This window comes from Hemitrygon akajei, chromosome 3 (genome assembly GCF_048418815.1).
Source record: "Hemitrygon akajei chromosome 3, sHemAka1.3, whole genome shotgun sequence".
In the NCBI taxonomy this organism is placed as follows: Eukaryota; Metazoa; Chordata; class Chondrichthyes; order Myliobatiformes; family Dasyatidae; genus Hemitrygon; species Hemitrygon akajei.
The window spans coordinates 122,440,106-122,453,834 of NC_133126.1; the positions used below are offsets into that span (position 1 = coordinate 122,440,106).

At 42.0% G+C, this 13,729-nt stretch overlaps 1 protein-coding gene across 8 annotated transcripts in view; it reads left to right on the forward strand.

Moving 5' to 3' along the window:
* ilkap (integrin-linked kinase-associated serine/threonine phosphatase) overlaps positions 1–2,112 on the forward strand; it is a 50,504-nt gene extending 48,392 nt beyond the window's left edge. For all 8 annotated transcript variants that reach the window (XM_073040734.1, XM_073040735.1, XM_073040737.1 and 5 more), the window contains one exon: positions 279–2,112. In XM_073040734.1, coding sequence (XP_072896835.1) covers positions 279–419 — 141 coding nt within the window. In that variant the 3' untranslated portion in view covers positions 420–2,112. The remainder of the gene's footprint in view (positions 1–278) is intronic.
* The last annotated feature ends 11,617 nt before the right edge of the window (positions 2,113–13,729 follow it).

Here is a 13,729-nt window from a genome sequence, read left to right on the forward strand (position 1 = left end):
TGAATTCAGCTTGAGCTGTTGTGCTTTAAATGTTTGGGATTTTTTAAAAGTCCCATTTATCACTGCTTTGTTTTATTTCTGCCTCGTTATTTTCCTATTCAGTGGCTACATCTTGAAGAAGATGTGAGGAAGTCCTGAAGATTGCAAGATACTAGCGTTTAGCTCCAAGCTCAATAGTCTCCTCCAAAATTTTTGTTTTAGTTGAGGTCTTGTCTGAGATGGCTCATCTGTGTTCTAAACTCTATCCTTAATGACATGGTCTTTGTGTTTATCCACAGGATGAGACCCTGACAGCAAGGACTGGGAAAACTTCACAGGATGTGCGATTTGAAACCGCCTGTAACAGATTAGCGAATGAGGCCGTGCGCCGGGGATCTGCTGACAATGTGACCGTCATTTTGGTAGCTATCAGCCACTAGCTGCCGAGGAACTGTCTTCACTATGAGCAACCTGCAAGTTACTGGGGGTGACCAGGAGGGATTGTGGATCCCAGAAAGAAAGACTAAACAAACTCAGGCCACGTATGGAACTTGATAATAAAATGCATATCTTTATTTACCCACTTAATCTCATCTCGCCATTGACCAACGCTCCTACATTTAAACCTCCATGCACCTGACTAGTGGCATATCTTTTGACAAAAAGCTGTGCTTAGTGACATGGGCTGACTCTTAAGAGTTTTTCCTCAATGAAATAAATGCACAGAAATATCAAGCTGTTCCTGGAGCTCCTATAGCTATAGTAACACCTGTAAAAATTGGTTTCCCTGAATTTATCTGGCCAGAGATTGATTCAAGAAATTAACACACACAGCTACACCAGGAAAGAAATTTTAATGCTGTCCTCCCAGACCAGATTGCGATATTTGAGAGTTAAATTTTGTTATTTTTCATGCTGTTGTTAATGTTGCCTTGTTTGTTCGTGTTGTGCTGGTATTGAGGATTGTATGTATTCATTAGATTCTGGATAAGGTCAATTCCTTTGCAAATATCTCTAATTTATAGTGATTTTTGCTCATCTGCTTGCTGCTTTTCGGAGAGGCAGATGTGAGGAAGTTTGTCAGACCTGATTTTCATTGAATTAAAATGAGCACTGAATTAATTGGAGACAGGCAAATATCACTCTCAGAAAGGTTACATAATCCACCATTTTGCCAAAATCAAGTAGCCCAATAAGCTGCAGCTTCCTTCTACTCGAAGGGTCAACTGTTCATCCTGATTGTACAGAAGAGCCATGTGATTATGATTAGCTGCACAGTCTCAACAACAAGTGATGATTTAACGTAAGTGTATAAGATTTATGGACCATTAGTTACTGAGGCTCTGCACTGGTCTCTTAACTCTTCACTTAGTATAATAATAACCTGATCGTGTAACACCATCAGGAAGAGTCAAGGACATGTCTGCTCCAACCATGGTTTTGAATCCTGAAGCACATCCATTTTATAGTCTGTTTTTATATCCACTCCCATTGTGACACTTGTTTCAGTGACAACATTAAGGATGCTGGTTGACACATTTCATGGGAAAATCATAACTCAAATATGACTCCTTGTGTGGAATTTTCAGCATATGTTTACTATCAGTCTAGAATTTGTTTTAAAATGGCATCTGGATTGCTCTAACATACCTTCGAAGCAAAAGCCCATTAAAGACTGAGATTCAGCTGATGACGTTGGAGAATTATTCTCAGTGCTGGGGAGCTATACTTCATAGCTACCTTTCAAGTATTTGAACACACTTTTAAACAGGTCATGAGCCCTGGCCTCAAGCTTAGCAATTAATGTAGTCAAAAAGGCCCCAATGTTTTCATTTTTACCTAAAATCACCCAAAATTTTTATAACTGACCATATCATTCACTCCTTGATTTTTAAGTGCAAGGTCAAGGGAAGCAATAATTTCAGACTGTTGAAATTTATGGGTAAGAATATGGGATTAGACCTGTTATCTGTATGTTATCATCTACACAATAATGATACCAGCAGCATCTGCATGTCACAGGCCCACGTATTGGGATCTTGCAAAAGCAGCAGACGGCTCTCCCTGCTGCCCATCTTTGCTGATTGTCACTTTGGGGAAAATAAAGTACAAAACTTTTCCTGTTTGGATTCACATGATTGCCTTCAGTGTCATCATTTCAGAATAGCTGCATATCCATAAAATAGATGCTTATCTGGAAGTTGCTCCAAGCCATTAGTTTGCTTTTTATTTTGAGGAATGATCATATTTCAGAATTGACTCGGAACCTGGAGAGTTTGTCAAGGGGACTGCATTTTTTTTAGAATGGGGGAAAATAGCGAAGGCTTCTCCTTATTACAGCAAGACTGCTCTCTTTGAGGTTCTTGCTGATGTCCAAGAATCTCAATGCAAAATTTGAAGGAGTGGGTTCTAGAATTAAAGTCCAGACCTTTATGGTATTTTACTGCATACTTTTTGATTTGCAAGTAGCCCTTTCATATGGTATTTTTAATGTGTTGTAATAACACGAAATGTTTTCAACATCTTTCAGAATGATCGTTTCTGAAAGAGTTTAAGAATGCAAAAAACATGTATTTAGACCATAAGACATTGGAACTGAATTAGGCCATTCAGCTCATCGAGTCTGCTCCACCATTTGATCATGCCTGATCTATTTTCCTTTCAGTCTGATTCTCCTGCCTTCTGTCTCATAGCCTTTCATGCATGCCCTGACAGCAAGAATCTATCAATGTCCACCTGAAATGTACTTAATGACCTGGCCTCCACAGCAACCTGTGGCTGAGTTCCACAGATTCATCACACTCATCACTGGTGTAAATGGATATCCCTCTATTCTGAGGTTATGCCCTCTGGTCATAGGCTCCCCTACTATAGGAAACATCCTCTCCACATACACTCTATCTAGGCCTTTCAACATTCGGTAGGTTTCAATTATCCCTCTTCATTCTTCTAAATTCCAGCAAGTACAGGCACAGAGCCATCAAACAACTCTCGTATCATGAGTCTTTCAATTCCAAAATCAGTTTTGTGAACGTCCTTTGAACCCTTTCCAATATCAGTATATCCTTTCTTAGATAAGGGACCAAAAACTGTTCACAATACTCTTAAGTGAGGCCTCACAAGTGTCTTATGAAGCCTAGCATTACATTCTTGTTTTTTTTTATTCTAGTTCTCTCCAAATGAATGCTATCATTGCATTTGCCTTCCTCACCACCAACTCAACCTGCAAGTTAACCATTAGACCAGGTGTTCCCAACCTGGGGTCTATGGACCCCTTGCTTAGTGATGTTGATCCATGGCTTAAAAAAGGTTGGGAACCCTGCATGAGGACTCCAAGGACTCTTTGCACTTGAGATTTTTGAATTTTCTCCCCATTTAGAAAATTGTCTACATTTTTATTCCTTTTAACCAAGCCATGACCATACATGTCCTGACACTATTCCAGCTGCCACTTTACTGCCCGTTCTCCTAATCTGTCCAAGACCTGCAGTCGCTCTGCTTCCTGAACACTACCTATCTTTGTATTGTCAGCAAAGTTGGCCACAAAATTATCAATTTCGTTATCCAAATCATTGACGTTCAAGGTAAAAGAAGCAGACCCAATACCAACCCCTACAGCACACTACTAGTTACTGGTAGCCAATCAGAAAAGGCTTCCTTTGTTTCCACTCTGCCACTGGCCAATCAGCTAATGATATCTTTTGTGTAATACCATAGGCTCTTATCTTGTTAAGCAGCCTCATACTTGGTACCTTGACAAAGGCCTTTTGAAAATCCAAGTACACAACAGTGACCAAGTCTTTCTCTATTCTGCTTGATATTTCTCAAGGAGTTCCAACGGATTTGTCAAGTAAGATTTTCCCTTAAGGAAACCATGCTGACTTTGGCCATTTTATCATGTGCCTCCAAGTACCCCGAAACCTCATCCTGAACAATTGACTCTTAACATTTTCGCAACCACTGAATTTGGACTAATTGGCTTATAATTTCCTTTCTTCTGCCAACCTCCCTTCTTAAAGAGTGGAGTGGCATTTGCAATTTTCCAGTCCTCCAGAACCATGACAGAATCTAGTAATTCTTGAAAGAACATTACTAATACCTCCACAATCTCTTCAGCCTCTTCTTTCGGAACCCTGAGGTGTAGTCCAGCTGGTCCAGGTGACTTAACTACCTTCAGACCTTTGAGTTTCCCAAGCGCGTTCTTCCTAGTAATAACAACTGCTCTCCTGCCCTGCCAACACTCTTGAACTTCCAGCATACTTTGTCTTCCACAATGAAGACTAATACAATATACTTAGTCAGTTTGTCTGCCATTTCCTTGTCCCCCATTATTACCTCTCTAGCGACTTTGGTATCTCCTTTGATGTTATTGGCTACCTTATCTCCATATTTTTTGTCACTCCTTATGGCTTTTTTTAGTTGCCTTCCATTGGTTTAAAAAAACTCAATCCTCTAACTTCCCACTAACTTTTTCTCTACTATGTGCCCTCTCTTTTTCTTTTATGTTGGCTTTGACTTTCCTTGTCAGCCATGGTTGTGTCATCCTGCTTTTAGAATGCTTCTTCGACTGTACTCTTTTGCATAAATGCCCCCTGGCCTGCTGAGTTCCTCCAGCCTTTTGTGTGTATGTCTTAGAATGTGACTTCTTTGAGATGTATCCATCCTGCACCTTCCAAATTGCTCGCAGAGACTCCAATCATTGTTGTTCTGCCGTCATCCCTGCTCGCGTCCCCTTCCAATCAACTTCAGTCAGTTCCTTCCTCATGCCTTTGTAACTCCCTTCACTGCACTCTAATACTGATACATCAGCCTTTAGCTTTTCCCTGTGAAATACCAGTGTGAATTCCACCATATTATGATCACTGCCTCATTTACCTTCAACTCCCTAATTAAATATTGTTCATTGCACAACACCCAGTCCAGAATAGCCGATCCCCTAGTGGGCTCAACCACAAGCTGCTCTGAAAAGCCATCTCGAAGGCATTCTATAAATTCTCCCTAGTGATCCAAAATCAGCACCAACCTGATCTTCCCAATCTACCTGCATACTGAAATCCAGCATGACGATTGTACTTGCATGCTCTATCTCCCTTTGTAATTCATTGCTCACATTTGAGTTTCTAATAAGCACGTACATTATTCTTTTGTGTGGCCTCTGCACGTAAAGTGCTAGGATGTACTAGAGAAGAGAAGAAATGTATAAAATATGGCATTCTCTAATAACAGATTGAAATACAATTAAGCCTCACAAAAAAGCCTACAGTTCACCTAGAAGCATGTAAAATGCCAACATCTTCCTAAAGCTCTATCTTTCCAAAGACCTATATCACTGCTTAAAAATACGTGGAGGTAGATTTAAAAGTGTGGAATGCTAATATTCAGAGGTGAGGCTCTGATTGGTTCCAAGTACGTGAACATCAATGAGCTCATGAAAGGGGTGGCTTTGTTGAAGACTTTGATGCTTAAGACCATAGAAGGCTTTTAGATGTGAAGCTCGACACCTAAAATCCTTAGTGATTGACCCTGTGCTTTGACTTGCTCACAATTAACAATTTAAATCATATTCAATGTCCTGTCTTTTTGGTAAAAGTGAGAAATACAAGATGAATTCTTTGCCACCACTTGCATTTCTCTAAATCTGGATTTATTTTTGTTGGAGGACCATGACTAGTGATACACAGGGATTCATACAAATTGTGATATAGAGTATATAAATGGGTGGGTTGGAGTATTGTGTACAGTTCTGGTCACCGACTTATAGGAAAGATGTCAACAAAATAGAGAGAGTACAGAGATTTACTAGAATGTTACCTGGGTTTCAGCACCTAAGTTACAGAGAAAGGTTGAACAAGTTAGGTCTTTATTCTTTGGAGCGTAGCAGGTTGAGGGGAGACTTGATAGAGGTATTTAAAATTATGAGGGAGATAGAGTTGACGTGGATAGGCTTTTTCCATTGAGAGTAGGGGAGATTCAAACAAGAGGACATGAGTTGAGAGTTAAGGGACAAAAGTTTAGGGGTAACACGAGGGGGAACTTCTTTACTCAGAGAGTGGTAGCTGTGTGGAACGAGCTTCCAGTAGAAGTGGTAGAGGCAGGTTCGATATTGTCATTTAAAGTAAAATTGGATAGGTATATGGATGGGAAAGGAATGGAGGGTTATGGACTGAGTGCAGGTCGGTGGGACTAGGTGAGAGTAAGCATTTGGCACAGACTAGAAGGGCCGAGATGGCCTGTTTCTGTGCTGTAATTGTTATATGGTTATATGGGTTAATTTGTGTGCAAGTAATGCTAAGATGTTTGGTGTTGTGGAAGACTGGCAAAGGGTGCAGGGGAGTATAGTCCACTAGCAGGTATGGACAGAGCAATTGCAGATGGAACCTATCTGGCCAATTGGGGACTTTGGGAAGTCAAATCCAAAGACACAGTACACTGGTAATTGCTATACCCTTAACAGTGTTGACGTGCAGAGGGATCTTGGCGTCCAAGTCCAAAACTCCATGAAAGTGCTTACACAGGCTGATAGAGTTGTGAAAAAGCCATATGACATTCGGGAAGTTATGTTGCAGCTTTATATAATTCTAATTAGGCTGCACCTGGAGTATTATTGTATTCGCTTCTGGTTGCCCCATTATAGGAAAGGTGTTGTGGTTTGGAAAGGGTGCAGAAGAGGTTTACCAGGATGCTGCCTAGATTTGAGGGTACGTGCTATATATAAGGAGATGTCGGACAAACTTGGTATGTTTTCTCTGAAGTGGTGGAGGCTGAGGGAAGGTATGACAGATTCATAAAATTATGAGAGGCACCATTATCATTTTTTCGCAGAGTAGAAATGTCTATTATCAGAATGCATGCATTTAAGGTGAGAGATTTGTGGGCAGATTTTTTGACACAGTGCACAGTGACTAACTTAATTAGTTCGGCACAACATTGTGGACTGTGGGGCCTGTTCCTGTGCTGTACTCTTCCAGATTCTATATTTATCCTAGAGTGATGGTGGAGGCAAATATGATAGAGGCAATCAAGTGAGTCTTAGATAGGCACATCAATGTGTAGGAAATGGAAGGATATAGACATTGTGTAGGCAGAGGGAAAACTCCGGAGCTTGAGTCCCTAAGGCAGTCTTACATTGAGTTCAATGCTGACTGGCAGCTCCTGTGATGCTGCTGGTGCCAAACTGTATCGGTCTCTGCCGTTCCTTTGGGTTCATCAGATTGCTGGAGAGGGGGAGCTTGCTACAGGGACAATAGCTTGCTCTCCATATCGTACTGCCCAGGCTTGTGTATCTGGACAGCTTCGGTGCAGTATCCATGGTCAACTTTGACTGCTGGAGGCCTTACACAATCAGAAGAGATTAGTTTGGCATTTGATTACTACTTAATTAGTTCGGCACAACATTGTGAACTGTGGGGCCTGTTCCTATGCTGTACTCTTCCAGAATCTATATTTATCCTGTGGTATACTTAGCTTATGTTGCATCCTGCTATATTGAGTTAGGAAGATAATTCAGCATTGTTCTTATACCAGTCAGAACACACCGCATGGTGTCAGCCATACCATTGCCTCATTCTGGTTCTGTGGTCCCTAATGTCATCAAAGTACATATTCCATATGCCTTTGAAAAATGCTGCCTGATCTCTTTCAGCATCCCTCAAGGATGGTTCATCTATGGAATGATATGCCAGAAGTAATTGTAGAGATGGGTACAATTGCTACATTTAAAATACACTTGGACAGGTAAGCGGATAGAAAAGCCATTAAGAGATGTAAGCCAAATGCAAACAAATGGAGCTAGCTTAGGTAGACGTCATGACCAGGATGGACAAGTTTGGCCAAAAAGGCTATTTCCATCATCTGTAGATCTATGACTGTGCTAATCTGGCCTGAGGGCATTTTCTTCAGGGATATTTGCAAATCATGATAAACTACAGTATAATAGATTTATATTCCTTCAAATTTGTTTCCAGTCTAGCAGATCCTTGGGTCAGTCGTCATTCCAATGTTATTTTGTAAGGGATATTTACAGACCTCCAATATAACATTTTAACTCTAGTGGGGAAAAAATCGCAAGTAAGCAGCGCTCTTTCTGTGCACCTTTCGGTTTGAACTGTGATATCTGGAGTGTGACAGTTCTTAATGAATAAGAAATTATTCAGAGATTAAGTAATGAATTGAAGTCAGGACTGAAAGTTAGAGAGTCCTATTAATCATTATTAAATTGCCCTAAAATGTGCTGGATTAAACTGGCACAATGTTAGTCTAGTCAATTGCCTATTGATCTTAAATATAGTGCTCAACTGTTTCTTTATGCCCGTCAAAGGGGAGTGGGCTGTTGAAAATTAGTCTCGCATGCCATGGTCTGTGACCATTAAATTCAAACAGTTGCACATTCAATGAAATGGAGATTAATTTGCATCGTTAGTTCAGGGATATGTGCAGTTCAGTGAGTGTTACTTACACTGAGAGCAGCTCCAGCACTGTCCTGTTCCCACTCCACCTATAAACATTGCTTAATTCTGCCACCTGTTTAGCAACACAGAAGCCTCTTGGCTGTGATGCTCTACGTTGCAGTTTAGAAGTTATAGCTTTTATGTCTGTTCTGTTTCAGAAGACTTTTTATATGTGCTGGCTGCTCTGTTTCAGTTGAATGAGTGGCTATAGAGCTTCTCAGCTGAAGACATGAAGGTAGAGGAGTCATGTATTAAATTTCGGCCTATGGGTCTCAAGAACTCATGCACTGGCTCGCTGAATAATTCCTAGGCCCAGATACTTTTCTGCAGACAAATCCAAGGTATCATACATGTTAGAACTTCCTCTGTGACCTGTCATTGGGGAAGTGGACCACAGCAAAAGGATCAAGAACTGAATCACAGAGACAAGAGGTAATTGGGAAGGGAAAGGAATCATGGCAATGGAATGGAGGTGGAAGGGGTTTAAGGGAGCATGTAAGTCTTGTGGAGGTCACAGAGAGAGGGTCCTAAGAGAGGGCATTGGTGAGAGGACTAAGTTCTTGAGAAAGTCACAGAGATTATTACAGGTGGAGAGTGTGCGTGTGTGTTTTCTCAAAAGTGGTATCAATACACAGTCCAGCAGCCTCTGTGAGTCATCTGATCTCAAAATTCTAGGCACTATTATTTCATGTAAACCATTGGGTTAGTGACCTCACTTTCAAATCAAAAGTTTCAAAGGTACATTTAATGTCAGAGAAATGCATACAATATACATCCTGAAATGCTTTTTCTTCACAACCATCCACGAAAACAGAGGGGTACCCCCAAAGAATGAATGTCAGTTAAATGTCAGAACCCCAAAGTCCGTTCCAGCTTCCCTCCCTCCCGTGTGTAAGTGGCAGTAAGTAATGACTCCCCGTCCCCCACCACCAGCAAACAGAAGTATTGGCACTCACCACTGAGCACTCAAGCGTGCAGCAAAGCAACAGCAAAGACACAGACTTGCAGTACCCCACAGACCACTCGTTCACCCGGTATTTGACATTCCACAGGCTCTCTCTCCCTAATAAGGGAAAAAAAGGTGTCTCAGTTTCACAGCGAGAGGGGAGACATAACAAACAACTCGTTGATTTACAATGTTGAAAGTCATCGCTTTTTCTGAGCTCTGTGTCCAAAGAACTCGGGTATCTGGGACACAGCCATAGATTTTCCAACTCCAAAACACACCGATTTCCTGCCGGGACACGGTCCTTCGGTCCGCCCATCTCCAGAGCCACGAAATCTCGGACCTCCGAAGGTGAGCAAAGCTCTTAGGCCATGCCCTTGGCGTGTCAAATAACGGCCATTTGAGAAACCCCGAGAGTGGGTCCCATTCCTGCAAAGAACCGTAGTCAGCGTGTAACTCCAGGTCAGGGTCTTCAAAAGAACCCTGAAAGGAGAAAAATAGAGATACTAAAGATAGAAATAGAGCTGTTTCCGAAGATGCAAGCAAAGGAGTCGCCGTTAGGCACCATTGATTCTCCTAAGTTCCTCCTCCAATCCTGACATAGTGTGAGCTTGGATGGTCTAATTCTAGTATTGACTAAAAAACAATCAGAATCATGTTCATTATCACTGATTTGATGTTTTGCGGCAGTGCAAGACATAAAAATTACAAGAGGAACAACAGGATAGTGTTAATGGGCTGTTCAGAAATCTGATGGCAGAAGGGAAGAAGCTGTTTCTAAAATGCTGACTGTGTGTCTTCAGACTCCTGTACCACCACCTCCTGATAGTGTAATAAGTAGGGGGCATGTTCCAGATGCCAAAGGACCTTAATGATGGGCGCTGCTTTGTTGAGGCACCGCCATATGAAAATATCTTTGATGGTGAGGAGGGTTGTGCCCATGATGGAACTGGCTGAGTCTGCAGCCTCTTTCAATCCTATGAATTGCAGCTTCCATACTAGGCGGTGATGCAACCAAGCAGAATACTCGCCACCAAAACTTTCATGCCGTAATGTAACAAAACTCCTCAAACTTCTAGCAAGTATAGCCACTGGCATGCCTTGTTTGTGCTTACATCAAAGTGCTGGGTCCAGGATAGATCTTTGGCAACCTTTCCACCGCTAGCCCCGTAATGAGGATTGTTGTGTGTTTTCCCCAGCTTCCCCCTCCTGAAGTCCACAATCATTTCCTTGACCTTGCTGACATTGACTGTAAGCTGGTTGTTGCATCTCCACTCAACCAGTTGACCTAGCCCACTCCTGTACGCTTCCTTGTTCTCAAATGAGGATATGCCAACAACAGAATTTGCATTGGTGAATTTATAACTGGTGTTTGGGCTGTGTCTAGCAATACAATCATGAATGTAGAAAGAGCAGAGCAGTGGGCTAAGCACCTTGAGGACACATCTACCCTTACCTCTTCCTCCCACCGCCCCACCAGGGATAGGGTTCCTCTTGTCCTCACCTACCATCCCGCTAGCCTCTGTGTACAGCACATATTGTAATTCTCTGTAACTTCTGCCATCTCCAATGGGATCCCAACACCAAGCCCATCTTTCCCTCTTTCCCCCTCCTCCTGCTTTCCACAGGGATCACTCCCTACATGACTCCCTTATCCATTCGTCCCTCCCCACTGATCTCCCTCTTGGCACTTATTCTTGCAAACAGAACAAGTGCTACATCTGCCCCTACACCTCCTGCCTCACTGCTATTCAGGGCCCAAAACAGTCCTTCCAGGTGAGGTGACACTTCACCTGTAAGTCTGTTTGGGTCATCTACTGTATCTGGTGATCCCAATGAGGCCTCCTGTATATCGGTAAGACCCAACGCAGATTCTATCAGTGGCTGATTCCGTCTAAGTATTCTCCAACGTGATGGTATGAACACCAATTTCTTAAACTTCTGATAAATTGCTCCCATTCCCGTTTCCCTGCCTCACCTTATCTTCTTACCTGCCTATCACCTCCCTCTGGTACTCCTCCCGTTCCCTTTCTTCCATGGTCTTCTAACCTCTCCTTTCTGATTCCCTCTTCTCCTGCCCTTTATCACTTCCCCAATCAACTTCCCAGCTCTTTGCTTCAACCCTCCCTCCCAATTTCACCTACCACCTTGTACTTCTTCTTCCCCTCCTCTGACCTCATCTTTTTTTCTAGTCCTGATGAAGGGTCTCAGCCTGAAACATTGACTGTTTACTCTTTTCCACAGATGCTGCCTGGCCTGCTGAGTTCCTCCAGCATTTTGTGTGTGTGTTGCTTGGATTTCCAGCAACTGCAGATTTTCACAAGCTGGAGGACAATAGTGTCAGACTTACCACATAATGACAGAATAGGCAGCTATAGTAGGACTATGAGCAGGGTAGATTGGCTTGACATTCCTCAAATCAACAGGTTGGTGAGCAATGACCACTGGCTTTGAAGAGCCCGACACTGTGCCAAAGAAAATTTACAGACCGCCCAAGATCCTGTCTGAAGCTGCAAAGGCAAGGAGGCAGACTGAAGCGCAGCAGAGTACGAGTTTGTAATTATTTAAGTGAAAGGTTGTGCAGGGTAAAACACAAACCTTGTGCATGTATCACTTTGTGGCAGATGACTGAAGGCAGATGGAGGTATTGAAGGAGATTTATATCCTAGGGGATTTAAGTCATGCCTTACCCACTCTCAGAAATGTTTCTATGATTTACACCTTACTCACTGACAACAGTAACCACATTATTTAATTCATTTTGTGTGAGCAGCTGTATGACATTTCTGAGTGAAGCAATCAAATGCTATGTAAAAGCTTCTGGCATTCCGTAGCCTGCTAAACTTTGAGCCAAAAGAAAAAAATCCTTTCTCCTGTGAGGATCAGAGACTTTAAATCTGCCAATAGAAAATTTCACTTTAACTGGCTTTACTCATTTTGACCACATCCATGACCTCTTCAACAGACCAGACTGTATTCCTTGTCCAACCTTGTATCCCACACATCTACCAAAGGCAGAAAGAAGACCTGAGGAGTACCACTGTGTGCATTTTTGAACCATACTGATTGCTCGTGCTTTCATCATTGGTTTGTTATCTAGTCTTCACCCACCATCAAAGCACAATCAGTATACTGATTATGGAAGTCCAAAGAAAAGTTTTACCAAACTTTCATTTTCCTGAGGTAAATAAAGTTTTGCCAGCATTGAATATATTTCAAAATCACTGAATAGATTATTTAAATTTGTGCAGAGAGACCTTTTAAATCACACACCTTTTAAACAACCCAGGTAAGCAACAACCCTATTAACACCTGATAATCCTGTTCCACAATGTGCCCAGTTGTCACTGGGCATATTGAATAATCATTGAATCTATTCCTCCGTCAGACCCTAAACAGCCCAGAGATGGGGATAGTATTACCTCGACTGAGACTACTTTGAAGGTAAAAGCTTCATTTCTTCCCCAGGAAACTTCAGTAGATGATTTCATTTAAGCAAACTAAATGCCGAATGTTAACTCCTCCATTTTACGTTCACATCAGCTTTCAGTGAGAGGCTGAAACTATGCCTCAGGGATGAGCTGAGACACTTTCCCTTCTCCAATATAGACAGTTGCACCCACTCACTGGATACTACATAAAGGTAAACAGCATAGAAGCAGGCGGACCGTGTTCTTACTGATCAAATGTCAAAGTCAAGGTAAATTTATTATCAAAGTACATGTATGTCACCATATATTACCTAGAGATTCATTTTCTTCCAGGCATTTACAGGAAACTAAATACAATAGAATTGATGAAAAGCAATAAATAATAAACTGACAAGCAACCAAGGTGCAAAAGAAGAAATCATGCAAATAATTAAAAAGTAAATGAAGAATACTGAAAACATAAGTTCTAGAATCATTTAAAGTGAGTCTATGCGTGTGGAGTCGGTTCAGTGAAGTTATCCACGCTGGTTCAGGAGCCTGATGGTAAGAGGGGAGTTTCTGTTCCTCATCCTGGTGGTGTGGGACCTAAAGTTCCTGTACTTTTCTGCCCAGTGCTAGAAGGAAGAACTTTGCTTGGACTGGATGATCGGGTCCTTGATGACGGATACTGCTTTCTTGTGACAGCGCACCTTGTTAAGGTGCTCAGTGACGGGAGGATGTAGCCTGTGGTTAACTGAGTTGTATCAAGCTGCCATCTGCACTTATCCCCTTTTTCTAATCACATTTCCATCAAATCTCCCACACCACCAATTCTCTGCAACCTTCCTACATGAGGGCGATTTACAGTATCCATTTAACTTACCGATCCCCATGAATTTGGTATCTGGGAAGAAACCTGAATCCCCAAGGGCTACCCACATGGCACA